The sequence below is a fragment of the Bombus impatiens genome, unplaced genomic scaffold (assembly GCF_000188095.3).
Source record: "Bombus impatiens unplaced genomic scaffold, BIMP_2.2 scf_0064, whole genome shotgun sequence".
Taxonomy (NCBI): Eukaryota; Metazoa; Arthropoda; class Insecta; order Hymenoptera; family Apidae; genus Bombus; species Bombus impatiens.
The window spans coordinates 2,142,699-2,163,491 of NT_176483.1; the positions used below are offsets into that span (position 1 = coordinate 2,142,699).

The 20,793-nt window shown below is 37.4% G+C and overlaps 3 protein-coding genes across 4 annotated transcripts in view; 1 reads left to right on the forward strand and 2 right to left on the reverse strand.

The window, feature by feature from the left end:
* The window catches only part of LOC100741207 (large neutral amino acids transporter small subunit 2), a 25,833-nt gene extending 13,444 nt beyond the window's left edge, over window positions 1-12,389 (forward strand). The window contains exons 4-8 of the mRNA XM_003485602.4: window positions 1,413-1,536; window positions 6,323-6,523; window positions 7,171-7,320; window positions 7,772-7,949; window positions 8,404-12,389. Coding sequence (XP_003485650.1) covers window positions 1,413-1,536; window positions 6,323-6,523; window positions 7,171-7,320; window positions 7,772-7,949; window positions 8,404-8,465 — 715 coding nt within the window. The 3' untranslated portion in view covers window positions 8,466-12,389. The remainder of the gene's footprint in view (window positions 1-1,412; window positions 1,537-6,322; window positions 6,524-7,170; window positions 7,321-7,771; window positions 7,950-8,403) is intronic.
* On the reverse strand, window positions 11,074-17,320 carry LOC100741326 (ubiquitin-conjugating enzyme E2Q-like protein 1). Its single transcript, XM_012394023.3, has 5 exons — window positions 16,968-17,320; window positions 15,501-15,821; window positions 14,468-14,875; window positions 12,896-13,274; window positions 11,074-12,864 (listed from the first exon to the last, which is right to left on the reverse strand). The coding sequence occupies exons 2-4, from the start codon at window positions 15,750-15,752 to the stop codon at window positions 13,146-13,148; spliced, it is 789 nt and encodes a 262-aa protein (XP_012249446.1). The 5' UTR covers window positions 15,753-15,821; window positions 16,968-17,320; the 3' UTR covers window positions 11,074-12,864; window positions 12,896-13,145.
* A 1,670-nt stretch (window positions 17,321-18,990) lies between these two features.
* On the reverse strand, window positions 18,991-20,411 carry LOC100745843 (transmembrane protein 231-like). Of its 2 annotated transcripts, none has more exons than XM_012394021.3 (5): window positions 20,237-20,411; window positions 19,920-20,083; window positions 19,680-19,802; window positions 19,372-19,576; window positions 18,991-19,305 (listed from the first exon to the last, which is right to left on the reverse strand). In XM_012394021.3, exons 1-5 carry the CDS (start codon window positions 20,373-20,375, stop codon window positions 19,028-19,030), a joined length of 909 nt encoding a protein of 302 aa, XP_012249444.1. In that variant the 5' UTR covers window positions 20,376-20,411; the 3' UTR covers window positions 18,991-19,027. The 2 variants fall into 2 exon arrangements, with proteins under 2 accessions (XP_012249444.1, XP_012249443.1); XM_012394020.3 differs by having other exon boundaries at window positions 19,372-19,579.
* Between the last annotated feature and the right edge of the window lie 382 nt (window positions 20,412-20,793).

Below are 20,793 nucleotides of genomic sequence, written 5' to 3' on the forward strand. Positions count from 1 at the left end.
CGAGACGTATCGTCAATTGGTGCACGTTCTGCACCAATGTTTTCCTTTGACAGTCGCTTAAAGTACTGCAGGGGAACATCCTGCGTACATGATATATCCACGTTGCGCGCAAAGTTCCCATCGCTATCATCTATATATATATATATATATATGGTTATATATATATATATATATATATATATATATATATATATATATATATATATATATATATATATATATATATATATATATATATATATATATATATATATATATATATATATATATATATATATATATATATATATATATATATATATATATATATATATATATATATATATATATATATATATATATATATATATATATATATATATATATATATATATATATATATATATATATATATATATATATATATATATATATATATATATATATATATATATATATATATATATATATATATATATATATATATATATATATATATATATATATATATATATATATATATATATATATATATATATATATATATATATATATTTAAAACGCTCTTCTCGATCTAACCTATAGCTGTACGATGAAAAATTCCAAGACGAAGAAACATGTTCGGAGAATCGATTTGCTCGAGTCGTGGTAAATCGGCTGTAACTACAACGATTATATCGAAGGGAACGAAACCATCGTTACTCGATTTATTCGCAATTTAACGATACATCCTGTCGAACGGAAGCGGTAAGCGTCGAGCAGCGTTTGTTCGATCCGAGCAACTAACAACGAGTACGAAAGTGGAACGAACTTCTCGATAACATCGCGAACAAAGATATTTGTAGAATTACGGAGTAAAAGTGACGCATCGTGTGTGCCAGCGATATTTACGTAGTTTATATTTAAAACATGAACGAGATTTTCGTGTTTCTAAATCTAGTTTGGTGATTTTCGTGTTTCGCGCTCTTTGTTCGTCGATATTTATACGAGTCTTTGTTGTCGCGTTTATCATCGATAGAGGCGACGGTTTGAAGAAAATACACGCCTATTTTCGTTGATAACGAACGGCAGAAAGCGAGTATTAAAGTCCAAATAAATATTCAAATATCGTTAAAAATGACGTTTAAACTGTATCGATGACTGTATTTCTAACGACAAGAACGTAATTCTTTCTACAAAATTAACAGTAGGACTTGATTTTTTAGATAGAAAAATCTTTCACGGCGATGACAAAAGTTACTTGCCGAAATGTCAATTTCATAGAAAATTTACCAACGGTTTCTCGACCGAAATTTTCAAGCGCGTAATTTTCCTAGTACGAAACGAATACGTAATACAAGTGGAGGGAACGTTGATAAGCGAATCGGGAAAGTTATCTCGATAACGTGATGTAAAAAAAGAGATATATATATGTATAATTATCATTTTTGCAGAAATCTTCCAAGAGCGATTTGCATATCATTGCCGTTGGTGACTGTGATTTATGTCCTGGCGAACATCGCTTATTTCGTGGTGTTAACGCAAGATGAAATTCTGGCATCGAACGCTGTCGCTGTCGTAAGTTTATCTTTACTTTGAATTCGTTTAATTTGGTTTTTTCAGAACCGAACGTTTCTTGGACATTGGGAAAATTTTCTTTCTATCGATTATCGACGGTAAAGACACACCTATTCTGCTACCGTAAAGGAGACGTATTGTAAAGGAGACGTAGTACGTTAGAATTACAGACAATCTTACAACAACAACAACAACAACAAAATATATATTATCATGGAAACGAGAAAGATCCGCTTATCTTACCAATACCGATTAAACATTTTGTTCTCCAAACGTTGTCACGTTACGCGCCAAATTTTATCGCGTCCGACGTAATTCCAGATACGTTTGGTCCTGTCTTTGCACGAATTTTTCTTTCCTACGACTTCCGTGTGACACGATTTAAAAAAAAAAAAAACTTGCGACTCTCTTTTTGGTAACTACGTGGAACAGCGCGTAGCTCTTTGCTTTTCTATCCGCCTCCGTTTCTACGTCCTCTTCTCTCGCACCGCCGTTTATGCTCGCTCCTACGCGCAGTATATCCGGAAATTCTCCTTTTTAACTCTGCTTAGTTCTTGTTCCCGATAAATTTGCGTATTACTTTCCAGAAAATAGATGCACGTATAAAGGCTAAAATCATCATCCATCGATAGTAACGCGTATCTAATTTTGCTGCGTCGTATCCGATCCGATCTTTCGCGGACATTTTCACGCCACGGCGTTACGCAGCGTTCTTGTTTCTTCGCGAGCGATTATTTGGCTGTCGAGTCAACGGACGCTCAGCTGTTTCGACCATTCGCGGGGAGACGCGATCGCGAGAAAGCACGTCAACGGCAGTCGTAAATTCCCGTTACGATTGGATAATCGACGCCACGAGACGATCGATCCCCTGATTTCTGTTGCGATAATAGGGGTGATTGAATTGACTTTACGCCGAATTAACGGATACAATTGACGTTTGTTCCAACAACTTCTTGACTAGAAATTCGATCGATAGCTAGAGTAACAAGGTGTTGTACGCGACGCACGCTTAGATGTCGAAGGTTCAAAAAATGTATAAAGACTGACTTTTTGCAACGATGATGCAGCGGAGGACACTCGCGATGGATGGGTCTAACGATGCGAGAAAAGCCGATTCGTTAAGACCAAGTTCTTGTTGAGAGAGCGAGGGAGGAAGGACTTCTCTCGTACACGAGAAAAACGAACTTCTCCTATCTTTCCGTGATAAACAATAAGCTTTGGACAGTGACTCGGTGCAGATGTTTGGTTCGGTCTGAAGGACCTTAGAAATTCCTAAGATTTATGATCGGCTCTTAAGACTATCGAAGGTACGCAGTGAAGGCGTGCGGACATCTTTTTTTTTTTTCTTTTTTTTTTATTTTATTTGTTGAAATTACAATCAATTCTCGCGTTGAGAATTTTCAGTAATTTTTCTGGCGTGGCGCAGTGACATGGCTGTTTATTTACAATAAGTTATACTTATTATAGATAGGTATAATTTATTAGTATTATAAGTAAGTGCATATGCTTAATTTGGATGATTAAATGAATCTAACGTTTAGGTCTAGCGGGTAGTGCCTCTTCAGCCTGCGAATCTGGTCCGTCGTATCGAGTAGTCCAGTGATTAGGGGGTTTCGGTGTTTGTTGACTCTTTTGCTATATCTGTCGCTATATTTTGCTATTTCCTCTTTGACTGTTGGTATCTTGAGGTCGCGATGGATGGTTTCGTTGGTAACGTACCAGGGTGCGTCTATTAAGGCTCTTAGCGTTTTCGATTGGAATCTTTGTAGTATTTCGATGTTGGAGTTACTTGCTGTTCGCCATAGATGGATTCCGTAGGTCCAGGCAGGTTTTATTACGGTCTTGTAGAGGGTAATTTTATTCTGTATGTTTAGTTTGGAGCGTCGGCCCGTGAGCCAATAACGCTTTTTTAGTTTGTCCTTAAGTTGCTTCGTTTTTTCTGTGATGTGTGTCTTCCACGTTAGTCTCCTGTCCAGGGTCATGCCCAGGTATCGGACTGTGTCCCTGCTAGGAACTGTTGCATTGTTGATGGTGACCTGGGGGCAGGTTTGTTTCCGGAGCGTGAAGGTTACATGTGAAGATTTCTTTTCGTTAATTTTGAAGCCCCATTTGTGGAACCACTTTTCCATGGAGTCGAGACTTCGCTGGAGAGTGGATGAGGCTATTACCGGGTCTGCGTGGGTAGTTAATAGCGCTGTGTCGTCTGCAAATGTCGCTATTGTTACATCGTTTGATACAGGTAGGTCGGCAGTGTAGATGGAGTACAGTAGGGGACCGAGGACACTACCTTGGGGTATGCCGGCTTCTATTGGGAATGTTGCGGAAGTGGCGTCTAGGCATTTAACCATGAATTGTCTGTTGGTTAGGTAGGATTTTGGGATGGAGTAGTAGGGGTGAGGTAGGATCTTTTTGAGCTTGTATAGTAGCCCATCATGCCATACTTTGTCGAATGCCTGTTGGATGTCGAGGAAAACTGCTGAACAATATTTTTTCTGTTCGAGTGTTTGGCTGATCGTATGAGTTAAGCGGTGGATTTGCTCTACTGTTGTATGATGTTTTCGGAAGCCGAATTGGTGATCTGGGAGTGTTTTCAAGTTCTCTAGGATCGGAAGAAATCGGTTCGTGAGCATCTTCTCGAATAGTTTGGACAGGGTAGATAAAAGACCGATTGGGCGATAGGAGCTGGTTTCGTATATCGGGTTACCGGGTTTGGGGATGAGAGTAATCAATGAGATTTTCCAGGCCTTAGGATAGTGTTCCAGGCGAAGGATAGCATTAAAAATCGATGTGATGAGTGCTATCCCTTTTATGGGTAGTTCCTTGTGGGAAGTTCCTTGATTGCTTTATTGCCTATTAGATCGGACATCTGGTTGCCATCCTGTCAGCGGTGTGCGGCCTGGTCTAGGAAGAACGTCGCACGACGTAACAACAACGTTAATACGATATTGATTAATACGCGCTATGAATTATCAAACTACACCGAGGATATGCGAATATATACTTTTCTATCCTTCGATCTTTCGTATTTCTCGGTTGTTACGTCGCGTAACACTCTATCTAGCCCAGGCCACACACCGCGGGCAAGATGGCAACCAGATGTCTTCGGATACTCACCGCGTACCCTCGATAGTCTCAAGTACCTTCCATAAATCTCAGGAATTTCCTAGTCGAGGTCCTTCAAACCGAACAAACGTCTGTTTCCGAAGCATTTCTAAAGACCTTTGTCCACTACGGCTCGACAAGGGAAAGTTAGTTTTTCTCACGTACGATGCAACTTTCCTGCCACTAGCCACTTTCTCTCGAGGACGGTTAAGACCCTTCGTTTAACCAATTAACAACGAAGACTATTTCCCTCGCTCTCTTAGCCAAAATCGTCACCAACAAATCCGATGGCCCCGTGCGCTAGACACAACACCCATCCTTAGCTTTCCTCCGACACAGCATCGTCTCCCAAGACCACTACTGATTTTACATCCGTCGAACGGTCAACATCCTTCGACCGGGTATACACACCCGTAGATCAGTCACTCACTCATCTCGTACATACGCACCAGCGTAACTGCCTTCGTTATAAGTTGTTGGAATAAACGTACCCGCGTAACTGTCTTCGTTACGAGTTGTTAGAATAAACTGTGACATATAACTTACTATACCGTGTCATATTCATTTAACCACCTCTGTTATCTTAACCGAAACAGGGGAACGACTATTTCGCGGCGTCGATTAACCGAATCGTAGCGAGAATTTACGCCTCTCGACCTCTGACGCGTTTTCCTCGCGACCGCGTCTCTCCGCGAACGGTCGTAACACGGTAGTTTGAATTTCTTTCCAACCGCATCTTCGACTACGAGCGATCGTATCAGAGAAAAAAAGATATATCGAAAGCGAAAAAAAAATGTATAACAGAGTATGCTAAAACTTGTATATCGGACTGTCACGAATAATCAGAACATTCGTGTAATCTTTTCTCGTACGTGCTTAAACTCGAAAGTGAGCCGTAAAAGTAGCTAGAAATATAAAACGTTGGAAAACGTCGTGCGAACGCGAATACGTTCGAGATCGATTCGTAATATTTTCTGGTGGTGATTTTTCGTTAGGAAAAAACGAAAGAAACGTCGGAAATAACAAGAAAGATGGCCTTTTAAACCAAAGTAGAAATCTAAAATCGAAATAAAGCGGATTCTTTACTTCCAATGGTTTTTACGTATCGCGAAAGCTACGAGTCGACGAAACTGCTCAGAAACTACACCGATCGACCGCGTAAATTAACAAGTAGAAAAATAAGCTACAAAGTTGCTTCAAAATTTTACGTTCCACTCTACGATCGTTTCTGCGATCCTTTTTCTGCCACTGGAAGGACTATGGTCCTAAAAGTGGCAAAAGATGTATTAACACGCGCGCCTCGAGACATTCTATCGTACGTACAATACGCGTAGCGGTAAATTTCGCAGGTGCAAAAGCATTCTGTTACAAAGTATTATCTATCTGTATATAGATATATAGACGTATAGATAGACGGATAGACAGCGAAGAAACAAGAACGGTGTTTACGATCGTTTTGTCGCGTTTGCCTCCTACGCTTTGTCGCGGACTCGACTCGCGCGTGACACGCAAACGTACGCATCTCCGAGTTACTCTCGAAAATAACAGTTACGCGTTATAGCGTTTTTTACTCGTTTTCGATCGCACGGATGAAAAAGAAAAGAAAAAAAAAAGAAAAATTCGCGTAGACGTACGCGATAAGTAGAAACAATTTGTTCATTTATAAATTTGTCGTTCTGCGCAGACTTTCAGCGACAAGCTGTTGGGTGTGATGTCTTGGATAATGCCGTTGTTCGTAGCTTGCTCAACGTTCGGGGCGTTGAACGGAGCAATTTTCGCATCGTCGCGATTATTTTTCGTAGGAGCTCGCAATGGACATCTGCCTGCTGCCATTGCTCTCATCAACGTGCGAAACTTAACGCCAATGCCGTCGCTCATTTTTCTCGTAAGTATCTGTTGTTGCGTACTTTTATTCCGCGCTTAAGATACTCGAGGCGAAAACTACGATTCGACGACGATTCCAGCGAAAGATCGATCTTTCTCTCGTTCGACGACGCGGTTCAACCGGTCTCGTCGATTAAATCCTACGAGATGGAAAACTTGACTGTTTTTGATACGCGCATGCGGCTCCGGTTGACGGACCAGTTGACGGATAATACGTTTATCTCGACCGGTATTTGTCGTATCCGTATAACGTGGCAATTGTTCGTTCCTTTCTTGGCGTTTCGAGCGACGGACGAACGTGAAAATAACGTTGACGCTGATATTAGTTAACGGTATATCGTCGATCCGATTCTTCGTATTTATCGCTGGAAACGGTCGAATCGCAAATATTCTACGGAATAATTCTATCCAAAGTCAAACTATACGTATCGAAATAATCGCAATACCATTAAACGTTTATTATTTTCAACGTCGTTTGCTACGCGCTACTTTCGGTATTTCGAATTTACATCGAACCACGCGTTTTCCCTGTTTTCCTTCTGATTCTCCTAATTACGATTGGCAAATAATAAAATGTAAAAGATTCGTTTTTTTCTCGCTGTTGTACTCGGATTGGCTCAAGCGTTAAACTATAATTTCCGTTTCTAGTGCATTATCACCCTGGCACTTCTGATCATAGAGGATGTCTATGTGCTAATCTATTATGTTAGCTTCGTTGAAGCACTATTCACTACGCTCTCGGTGTCTGGCCTCCTCTGGCTTCGTTACAAAAGTCCCGATCGCCAACGACCGATAAAGGTATGCGAAGAATTTAAAGATTGCAAATCTTTCCTCCTCCGTATTTTATCTGTAATTGTTACAGCGCGGTATTCTATCCGTTTATAGGAAATTCCAAGATGCAAAATTCCACAAAATTAACGCATGATAACGAAAATAAAGCACGATATACCTTGTATTTCTTTAACATTACGAATTACCATAAAAAGATCACAATATGTACAGCGATATGCTATATATATATATATATATAGCATATGTATATATATATATATATACATATCAGGCAGAATTGCTTAGAATTATTCAATTGCCTGAATTAGAATCGTAATAAATTTGTAATAAATTAGAGATCGGTTCAAACTAAAACCAGATTCGGTTATAAAACATCCGAGACGTAATAAACGAAATCGCTAATGATAAGGAATACGGATGAAATAAATAAATAACGTTGTTTCTTTCTCTTCGTTAGGTATCTATCGTATTACCAATTATATTTTTCATAATATGTGCTTTCCTGGTCACATTCCCCTGCTACGTGTCTCCATGGGAAGTGGGAGTAGGAGTGATAATCATCTTATCTGGCATTCCTATGTATTGCATCTTCATTTATTGGGAAAAGAAACCTAAATGGATCATCAGATCGTCTCGTAAGTGCTCTCTAACAATCGTTTTCTTAACAGAGTATTTTCTAAATCTAACAATACTCGGACTTGCCTACTCTTTGCTTGGAACGCAAGTAATAAAATAAAAGTCGAATAATTGATTTTACAGATACCCATATTATCGTTTGAATAACGTTATTTAAGATAAGGTGTAGAACAAAGGGAACGACGAACGAAACAAAAATTTGATTTCGACAAACGTTTCTATCTACTACGATGCTCGATGTTGCTCTACTTTTCGTATTTCCAATATCTTTACATCGTTGTTCCTGTATTTTTATATATTTGCATTCGATCTACAACGCGAACGAGCAAATGTCTGCTTTATCGAGATAAAATAGAAAATAGTTTCATTTTAGTCGAATATTAATTCTCGTTGTAATTTATGAATACAGAGCATACGTTATTTATATAACCAAAAATTGTTTACTTTTTGCAGACAATTTCAACATGATCTGCGCTAAATTATTCATGTGCGTGCAAGAGGAGAAAAGTGATTGATCACCAAGTGCCGTTCTACTATAATTAACGTTTACGATTACTTTATAATTAGTTTCGTATAGAAATTTCTATAATGCGAATGTGCGCCACATCGATCCATCGATTTCTTCGTTTATAAATATCGCAATGACAACCATGGTTGTTTTATTACAAGTTAAACAGATCCGACTTCGAACGAAAGCATGCCCGACATTCCAACGAAATCTACAAACCTATGTTGTCTCTCGTAGAATGTATAAATGAACGAATCGATCGCACACTTGATCCGTATTTTTTATATACATGTTACGAACGATATATCCACGATTTTCATTGCCTATATGTCAATTGGGCGGTTCATCGATCATACGCAACAACATTTTCTAATAATTCGTATTCGTAACGATCGCATAGCATAATTGCTAGATATTAGTTGCATTTAACTAGAGGAGAATCGTCTCCTCTTTCACTTTCAATCTCATCTACTAAATCTCTCATTTATTCAAACTGCTTCGAAGCTATAGGTATAACGTGATAAATAGATACACCGAAAAGTATACGCACAATGAGAATCTTAGAAAGTCAATTGCTCATTTATTATAGAATTTGTAAATACGCGTTAAGTAGAATTATCCCGGACGAATAAGAAAAAGTGGGAAAGGGAAAAGCAGAAAAGTAAAGGAATACGTCAACTTCTCTTTTCAGATAATTTCCCTTTGCATTTAATTCGTTAATTTCGTTTTCTTAATCGCCTTAACGACAAATTTTAACAACTTTTTATCGTCTCCGAAGAGACGATTTTCGTCTCGTTACGCGACCTCTTTGCCTAAATGAAACCTATTTTACAACAGAATTGTTTGCACTATTAAACGTTTGCACTTTGCACTTTGTCCTCCGTTGTCATTCTTACGGTTAACCATTCTTATGGTTAAACGACACGATTTAACAAGAATTCGACGGGATTAAACGATAAATTACGAATCGACGAATAGAAAAAGGTTTAAGAAAAAGGAGAAAAAATGTAGTTTCCAAGGTAATCGATACTCTTACACGCTTAAAAAATTCAAATACTCTTTACTCTTCATTTTTCCCCGTATTCTTCTTTGTTCTTATATGAATCAACGATTATTGACCACTTTGTACGTTTAACTACAAGGTTGTTTACCGTGTTCCGTAGATAATGCGTGTGTATAAAATCACATAAGACTGCAAGAAGTATTTGTCTCGCGATAATACACGTGTTCCGTATCGTGCATTGGCTAAAGTTAATCGAACAATGCATAAAATATTCGCCATCGCGCAAAAACCTATTTGATTAATTCACGGCCGTGCATTGTTTTAGGTATCGTTTAAACGCATTTCACCTAATCGTAAGAAAATGTGAATTTTCCATTTGTTCGTAATAATGAAAATAATACGTATCGGGTATTATTTTATTAATAGACGCATAATAACTGTAATACAAGCAGTAGAACCGTGTGTCGTATTTAAACTATTTAATTGTACATACACAGAATGAAGCGTTATAAATTATTTATCGCAATTCGATCGACTATGCTGTTCGATAGGTGGTGAACGCCATGCACCAGCGTTGGTCCGTAAACCAATGATAGTAAGTAGTTCTTGCATCGATACGTGTATGTCTCTTTCGTCTATCGCACCATGATTCTATTTAGTTACGTTAAATTATTTATAAAATATCGAAAAGAGAAATGATCATTATTCTATAATTAACGCGCCGAGAAAGTATACTTTGTAATTCACGATTGTATTTCTGCTACTACCGTATGACACGTCTGGTCAAATAATGCATTTAAAAGGTAGGAAAATTGAACGATATCTCGCACACTCGTTATATCGAACGATACCGGTTATTTTATATAATATAACAAAGATATTTTACAACAAGATAATATTTTATACCGCTTGTTAGTCGATCAGCTACTCGTAGACCAACAAATTCGATATTGTATCGTTATAATAACGCCTTCTTAGCATTTTTTCTAGAGACGTTCCCGATTTTAACTACGACGCATAAATTTCATTTAGGATTTAGATAATGTGTATTTTTTAAGAAACAGAAAGCTGTAATATGTAAGACACTAGGCCTTTTGAAACACGTCGTAAGCAATTAATTGTCATACAGTGATAGTAAATGTGTTCAAAAGGATAGCGATCGACCATGTGCCTTATGTGTAGCTCGTGTGAAAAGAATTTTGCGATTAAAATTTTTCGATACGACTACATTTGTACGCAAAACGTGTTGTTATATACTTTTATATATATTTAATTACGTTTGTTGCTGTTAAATTGGTCGTTATTCGTTTAATTAGTAGTAACGTTCCGAATATGTTAACCGATCCTGAATCATTCTAACGTTATTTGTTTAAAAAATAACGAAAAACGTTTTCATTATCTTTTAAAATAATCGGCGATCGGATCGAAGTAACTTTTAGAAATAATCGATTCGATGAATTCGCTCGTGTACTACGAAAACTTGAAATATTTCGTATTAATCGCGCTTGTCGAGAGATCGAAATTAAAACGTACCCGAATGAAAATGTGAAAGAATGACGACAAAAGCGTAAGCAACGAATATCATGATAGGTGTAATAAACGATTTATTATAGTAACAAATCTTTTTATTTAATCATTTTCTAGCCGTGATGCTAGATAGATAATCGTTAATCGTTACTAATGTTTTCGATCGAATAGCAAACTGGATATGATCTTTCAACTGAACATCTTTCGCTCATTTTCATTTTACGATCGATGATAGAGACGGTATCAAGTAAATACAATAGGACAATGTACACTATATTCGAGTCAATTTACAATTAGTACAGAATGTCTCGCGCACTCATATGCATATATGGAATAACGTTGTTAATTTCAGAATACTGAAAATTATATTATACAGTGCTATGAAATACGTTTGGAAATTGGCTAGCATAATAAAAGCTAAACTTAACGCTATGCTTTCCCTTTTCTTTTTTTTTTTTTTTTTACAAATGTTAATCGACGCGATATAAAAATTTATGCAGGTGTTTGTAGCATCACATGTCCAAGGCAATGAGAGTCGAAACAAAGAAATACAGTATCGAGGGACTACGTTTTCTCTTTTTCGCTTAAAAAATCCGTAGATGTTACAAATATAAATAACATGGCTGTATTAAACATTTTGTATTACGCGGTAACGGAAATTACTCGATCATTGTAACGAATGTCTCATTCCTTCTATACCATTAAATTCTTATTCTTACGTTTCAATGGAACGAAACTAATTCGCTGGATGAGACATTTTTTGGTAACAAGTTAACAAAAATATTTGTAAATATATTTAGATACCCAGGTAAAAGTTATAAAATATTTATCGTTAGGTTATGCTTATTACTCGTAGTAGGATCATAATGGTTTTACCGATAATCCATTCGACGTGGAATTGGTAAAATACTGGTTTTCGTAACTAGATCTCGAGCTTTATCATTACCGTTTCCACCTTGCTTTTTCAACTGTCACGTTATCTGTCATTTATAAAAGCAACGTTTAATGCGATTATAACGCAGTTACATTGTTTCCGGGAAAAGAAAGTACAGAAAGCATTCGATAATTGTACAGAAAGATGTTCCCCGTAGTTGCACAGTCCTCGTCCCCACTACGGAGTCTGACTACTAATTCTATGCTAATTCAAACGTGAAACTTTATTGTTTTTCGACATTTCTTAATGAAACTTTTGCCAACGTATTTGGTAGATGTCTCCGATCAAAACGAGTGCGACGAACTCGTAGAACCGATCCGTCCTCTCCGTATATATAACCGTTCAGGTGTCGCCTTTATTTCCAAGATATCGTAAGGTATCGCTACAGCGTATTTCTGTTTCTAATTACGCGTCTGTGGCAGCGTACACGTCGGTATCGGATGCCGGCCGATTATTCCTCCGTTTGCTGAGAAAGATGGCAAGTCCGTTGCCGCTGCAAAACGGGCATATGCAAGGCTGCAGGAATGCAAGAAACGTCCGTTATAATTTGTAATTCGATTAAAAGCGAATATCACGGATGTATCGGGTTTGGGTTTGCCTTGGTACTTTCGATCGAACCGTCGCCAAGTAAACGACCGACATCCAATAGCGATGTATACGCTGGCACAGAACGCACGATTATAAGCAGAAACGGAGTGTGCAACGGTAGCTTGTAACATCTTGGAAAGTAAGCGAGATGGACGGTTGTTATACGCGTGGGAAAAGGATACTAAAAAAATGTCGCGCTTTACAACGTATTAAAAAAATCATGGAATTGAAAGAGAACGGAACGGTTCTACGAGTTCACCATGAGCCAATCGCACGATGTAATTCGAATTACATTTACTTCTTGATATGTATTTAATCGTCGTTTACTAAGTAAGCAAATACGCTCCAAATTACGCTCCAAATTACGCTCCAAATTACGCTCCAAATGGTATTTGGTGTCGTTCAAATCAGAAAAATGTGACAAAGGTGTTGGTAAAGGTTTTATCGATCACGAGTCAAAAATTTGGCACGTCCAAAATCTCAGTTTCTAGGAATAGGATCGTTTTTACGCGTGCGCGATTATCGAATGTTTGCCGTAATGATACAAACCGAAGTCACGTCCGAAACCTGTTGATTGTGAGCATGAATTCTTAAATAACGACAACGTCTTTCGCTCCTTCGGAACGTCTGCAGAGTTATCCTTCCGTAAGCGGCGGCGTAACCCAACCATACTTCTCGTGCGTTTTTACCAGACTTCTGAAGGATTCTTCGGCGGAACGTCTGTTAAATTCTTTGCTGGACTTTGGTTTTCTCGCTACGCGGCCCTGAAAAGTAGTTTGCTAGTTTAATAAAATAGTTTTGTTTGTATGTGCGCGTGCGTGTGTGTGCGTGTGTAATTGTTTATCTAATAAATTTTTCTACACATATACAGGGAATTATCTGGCAAAGCTCGCAAGGAAGATTATTAATACGTAATTAATGACTATAACACGCAACCGATATATATATATATATATATATATATATATATATTATATTAGGTTATCCGGAAAGTGTCTTTCTTTTACAGACGCGTCTTTTACAACGACGCATCTTTATACAAACGTGAAAGCTAATCTATCAAACGTTGCGATCTTTATCTCGATAGAACGAAATGGATAAAATAATAGAAAAGGGAAAGAAACTTTTCGGACCACCTAATATACATATATTTAACCGATAACGATTAGCCGACTTGGCAAACAAGCAGATTATCAGTTTTTTTTAACGGTTAAATTTAATCCAGTTAGGATCCCATCGATGGTAAACGGGGTTCGCCACTTTGATTTTACAATTTCTTTCCACCGTTACGGAGACTCGCGCTTTCGGTTTTCTATCGTGTCTAAACGATAACCATTTTTTTTCTTAATCCGTCGAATCTAGCTACAAGGGTTAGTCTTCCTTTCTTCGTAAAAATGACGACAGTACCGGATGGCTTTGGCGGAGAGCGGCGCTCTCGAGCATTTACCAGTGTCTCTCCGTATCCCCTAAATCTCTTTCAAGTCCGTGAAGCGTTTTGTTCCTTTGTCGTCGTAAAAACGACGATGGTATCGAGCGATGTCGGTAGAGAATCGCACTATCGAACATTTATCAGCTCCTTACCGTATATTCTTAATCTCTTTCGAGTCCGCGCAGAATACTCACTCTGGCTTTGTAACTTCCTTTTGCCGATAGTCACGGGCAAACCTTCGAAGAAATAGAATAGGAATAAAAGTAGATAGCGCGAATGTGTCGCGCAAAACGGTCGCTCAAGCTGACGCAAAATATCGGTTTTTCGCCTGTACCTTCGATATACGGCGGTGTGTACGAATACCCAGACCTGTTACGACCATGTTACTTTTGTTGGCAAACACGACGGTTGCCCGACGAGTATGTCCCTTTATAATAAAACGTATCCGATGAAGCGTACATGTTCGCAAAGTATCGGATCTTTTGGAAACTTTGGAATCGGCGAATGATCGCGAAGAAGATATTTTACCTGGCCTTTAACGATGCTGGCCGCGAATTGCGTGATAACAGCTTCGATCGTGTACGCACTGGCCCATCCTCTGGGCGTGAGAAGCTCCATACAGATCGCGCCGCCTTCCATAACGAAGCCTTTCTCGATTCTTGGCGAAATAACGCGCATAAAAGGCGGAGCGAACGGGAAACTCTCGGGAAACACCATATGAAGAAGTATGTAAGGTATATCGAGCTCCCTCATGTCCGCGGCCAGTTCACTTTCCGGATCGATCTTGTGCAGTCTCACGTGCCACTCGAACAAATTGTCGTTTACCAACTCCGCGGTGAACGTCGACTCCAGTCGATTCTGCGTCCTCTGAATCTCGCTTAATTCTTTCATTAAACGACGTAAGCGAACTCTGTTAATCGGCATTGCAACCGTTCCCTGAAACAACGTTAAAATTACGAAACGAATCTCGAGTTACGGACACTTGTTACGGACAAAGTTTCGTCATTTCACGTTCGTAACGAGCGTTTACTTTAACGTCGTTAACCACGTTTCGATTACACAAATTGTCGACAAAAAACGCTCGAAAGCTATTCGATTTCTACCAACTAACGATTTTCTCGAAAACGACGCGCCATGTGACGATATTTGCATTAACAACGCTACCAACACACTTACTAAGACGTAGAAATTAATGGGAAACTAACGATCCAAAACCATATTTACTATCTCGTTCGTCGTCTGGTACCAACGAATACCTGTCATATGCAACGTAAATTGTTTATTCGCCGCTTTATACGGTTCGATACGTTCAAATTAAACGCGAAAAAATTCCAATTATAATAACACAATTATAATAAATAATTGGCAATAAATTTGCAAAACACTCCATCTTATCCATCTTATCCGTCTTATCGACAATTATGAAGCGAATCTTCATATTGAATTCGATCCGCGTCCGTAAATACATGTTCGACTATAACGAACACGGTCTATATGAAAGATACGTCTGTGAATACATCTGTACACATAGTAAATGGACACATAGTAGTAAGAAAAATACCTGCGTGGAATTAGCAGTAGATTTTTTTGACTTGAAGAAACAACTTGCGTGATTAGAGTTGCTAGCGCCGGGATTGTCGGACAGTGCGGCATCGGTAGGAGTGACCGCGTCCGGGCGATGATGTCGACTCAGAAGCCTCCTGGACGGAGAACTCGTCGAACTGCTTGCTCCGTCTTGCTCCGAGATCTTCTCCGAGGGTCGAAAGAATTTTCGAAAAGCAGCCACCACCTTCTCCTTCGATCTCGTAGACATGGTTCTGCCAGTTTTACGATACGCTATTTATTTATAATCGTAATTTTCTGTTGGTCAAATTTCCACCATCTCTGAAATGAATCGATACGATTAAAAATATATAGTTTAATTTATCGTTTATCGTTCAAATGGGTGGGCGATAAAGTTCGTCGAGAAGGTATGATCGAACATTGAAATTTCGATTTCCCTTTCGTTTCATACTACCCCGATTATAAGAGCATCAACTGCTCTGCGAATTTTTATGAAACTTCGCGTCGTTACAAACAACGCTTATTTCAACCTAATTTCCACCTAACGATAAACACAACCTTCGTTTCACCCGCTAAACGTTACGAACGTTACGACGTGTGTGTGTGTGTGTGTGTGTGTAATTAAACATTCGCGGTCTATCTATGAAAAGTGAGATTACCTGAAACGACGAATACGTTACATTTTTCCATAATTTTCACACATATACACGTTCCGATACACGAGTCTTTCAATTTTTACTAATTTTTAACGACATACCAAGTCGAAGCTTTCGAAAAGCTTCGAACGGCAAAATAGAACGATATAAAATACGATTCTTCTCGATACCTATGAAAAAGTAAACTGACTGACTCGTGTGTTATCATTACGTTATCGAAACAACTATAATTAGTAGATTTACGTAAACAATCTGAAATCTCTCGAGTCTCTGAAGTCTGCCTGAAAAAGAAAGCGATACAACGAAGCACGTTTTTTACGACAACGTGGTGCACAGATACGTTTGATATAAATAAAACGAACGATTATATTATTAGTCAAACTAACCGGAACGGTATAAAAGAATTTTCTTGCAACACGAACTAGCACCTCGACGCGCGATAACGCGCCTTCTACGACACACGAATCTCTGTGCTCGCTCTATGGTGGTAAAACGGTAGAACCACCAACTCCATTCAGCAACGTGTAAACGAGATACCGTGTATACGATTCGTTTCATAACGTCACATTACTCGTTATTCTTTCTTTGATAGATGGAGAAAGCAGGTTTCCTATATTGCCAAAGCCCGAGTATCTTTTTAGCGGAATAATTAATACAAGAAGAGAAAGACGAAGGTTCGTCGTAGGAGAGTAGCGTACGAAAAAGAGGCTGGTGCGAGACAAGGTTCGGTAAATATCGCGCCAGCATCCGCAGCAGCACAGATATAGACAGTATTTAACACGAGTCGTTTGCAACACTGCACCACTCACCCTTTTCTCCCTTTACGATCAGCGGGTATTCCGTTTGGACGACCGTTTGCTAGTCATCTACTAACGCGTCCGTGGTATATAAATAATGGAGAGAAGAGGCGCGATGCGTTCGTCTCGAGAGCACGCACGGACGCAGTACGTAAACGACAACGAAACACGGCGCAGTCTCCACCCTCGTTGAAACTGGCCGGGCGCGTAGTTCGGAAGGGTTGCTAGCAACCATGCCCAGGGCCGTCTCTTAACCTCATCCAGACCAACGCCTTATTACCATCTTTCGAATTTTCAAATGTTACGTGAAAAGTTCAAACTTATCTTAAAATTTACCAGTTAAAAGACGAATAAATTACGAGAAAAGCAACTCTGTCAACTATATATCGTTAGCTCCGATCGTCCAGTTTTAATTACTCTTTTAATTACTGTTTTAATATTTTACGACATTTTTCAGCCTATCCCAACATTTTACTATGCTGTCTTTTACACATTTTATTTTATTATCGTCGCTTTTAATCAATCGCTCGCTCTATAATATCTTTCTTATTCATTCCAAGCAAAATCCCTTTTATACGATCTTTTACGATCCTTTGATCACGGACGATCGTCGTTTCACTGCTACGGCAATAATGTATAATGGTATGGCAGTTGTACAAGTTTTCACCATTTCCAGTAAATCTGTTACGCGACCCCACATACGCTGTATACGGTTTAAGAAGCGTCGCATTATACGAAAGTTACGAACGAACATCGATACGTCTCAAAATTTCAAACGAGTACGAAGCATTATCTTTTCAAAAATAACTCTTTTTATCATTTTTATCAATCGGAAAAATTTGTCTGTATAAATAGCTTGTCTGCAAAAAATTTCATCCAATTATTATATCATTATGTTGCACGATAAATAAAAAAAAGCCCATTTCCAAAAATATAATAAATTCCTTTTGAATAGCACAATATTAAGCAATAACATATTAGGATGCCTTCTTTATAACATATAAGAAATACCGTACAACGATCTAAATGTTATTTTAATCAAATAATGCCCGTCTACTTTATCGTACCAATCGTTCAATTACTTTTTACCGTAATCATTCGTGGTATCGTGCGCGATACGAGACCAATTATTAACTATTATAGCGCGCCTCTACGCGTGCGTGCGTGCGTGCGTGCGTGAATGAAATTATTATGTAATAAATTAGATCGAATTAAGAAACATAGTTAGTTAGATAAGTTTCTAATTGATTACAAATTTTAAAATACATTTGTTATTGTTTTACGCGTGTTTAAAATATATCGCGCGATCGATAAATATTTATTCGTGCGGAACCGCGTTATAAATCGTATAGTGCTTTCTAGCGATACCTTAAGCTATCATCTATAGAAAAGAAACGAGTATCCAAGAAGGAAATATATTCGATCCAAGAAAATCGATCGCAACGAAAGATAATGATCTACAATATTAGATGATAGAACTGCATAAAAAATTAAACGATAAAATAAGCGCAACAAAATTTCTGATCCTTTGCACGACACGATGAAATGGTATACGGCATTCCTAATTTTTCCTTTAAAACAAATTTCATTGTATAATAAAGCTATCGTATTACAACCAAGTTATATAGTATAAATAAAATTGAAAATCCATCGCGCGTGATTCGATTTATACAATATTATAATTTATTCGCTATATAGCCTTACGAATTTATACAATCTGCGGCCCTGTTTAATGTAAGTAAATTTAATAACTTAATATCGATCCAATTTACGCGTATCATATTGGCAAATATTAGATTACATAGGGGCAGATTGTAACTGGTCAACCTTTTAGTACAACATGAAAATGGTACATAAATTAAAAATCTTATCTAGACTGTGCAATGTAGTAGATAGTTCAGCGTGTAGCGATAATTTACCAATAAAATTAATTATCATCACCTGATATTTTAAAGAACTTTTAAACGCTCGTATAAAAAGATATAATATATAGATACTAATGTGTCGTAAATTTCAGTATTTTTAACATTCACTCGCTTGACGCAATTAAATTAAATTAAATTAAATTATACTTATTCTTCCAGATAATATTTACTCTTCCACGGTTTTATAATATAACAATTTAAATATCGATTTGAAAATAAGAAAACCAACACGTGCTTAGTTACGTAAGCAAATACCAGAAAGCATGATAAATATTGAACCCATATCCATTTCAATTCTTCCCAAATACTAGGTTGATAATGAATTAAATAATCCCTATAAACTAGTTCTCCTTGGATAACTACTACGTTTTCGCTCGAATAACCCGACTGTTCCATTACATATTTATCGCTTATTTTAGCTGCAACTGAAAGAAATTTTTATTACCGTATCTTCTTTCTAGTAAGGGATAACATTGAAAAATATCGCTTACATTTCCTCTTAAAATTTTCCATAAGTAATTCATCTATGGAATAGTCAGCAATTTCTATACTCTGATTATACGTTTGATATAAACCTTCGCTACTGATCACGCTCTTTTGTTGCAATATCAAGTCACCGTAGAAACATACTTTCTGCGCCTCTTCGTTTAACGTATGAGTAAAATATGCAATGGATTCTATCGTCGTCTCCGCTAACTGCTATAACAGAATTAATATCGTCGCTTATAAATAACAAAGCAAGAATAATACAATAGCGATAAGAAGAAACGATAGCAAAATAACAAACGTACGGTCTTACCTTTAGTTGGAAATCGAAGAAAAGTAAAAGTTTAAGAGATCTTATAGGTTCGTCGGTATAAAAGTGTGCTTCAAACTTTAAAATGTCCTTTCTACCATCCATATTTGTATCTATTTCTCGAACCTAAAATCTTTAAATTCTCATTAATTCTTATGCAAAATATATATACGATAACAACAGTTTACAAATATCGATATAATAATTCGTATCTTTTACATTATAATAACATAAAGATAAAACCTTTATCAATATACAGTCATCCTTGATTTCGTTATCCTTGTATGTTTTAGAAGTTGAACAAATTATAGGATTAATACTGTAATCTCTGTTTGCTAACAAAATATATTTGTAGTTAAACGATACATCAGGCTTCTCCATTAGTACACGATTTTTCAACGAGTAACCTGAAAATTATATTAGTTAACTATATAATACAGAATATAAAAATATAAATTACGCTGCCATAAAATAGGATACCATAGTTATGAATGTTACGAATTATGCTAAAATATACTGACATAACTACGTGTAAAAATAAAATGTTAAAAAATATATACCTCCTGTGTTCGAAATAATGAAAAAAGGGGTAATCAACGATAAAACTATAAGAAATAGTACGACGAGAAAGCTTAAAGAACATATTTTACTTTTGTATTTATAATCGATAGGACTTGAAAATATTTCGAGAGCAGCCATTTTCGCGCGTTGCCTTGGAAACGATTAAGAAAATAAGTATATACGTATATACATATATATATACATATATATATGTATATATACATACGTAGGTACATGTGCATAAGTAATAGCCGCAAAGATATAAAGATAGAGCACGGGCAGTCATACGTTATGTTTATATAGTACAGTGTAAGTGGACGCGATGTGGGAAAAGAAAGAGAACGCTGGCACAGAGGCGCCTTCTGTCCTTGTCTAATTAGGCATTTATTGGAAATTTTTGGATTTTATTGGAAATTAATTAATTTCCTAACCCCAATCTAGTGCTGCACTATGCGGCCAAGCGCTGAAATCAACTAAAGTTAGCATACACAAGAACCTATAAAATCAGGGGTCTACCCTCTTTAGTTGCACACTAGCATAGACAACATAGAACCAA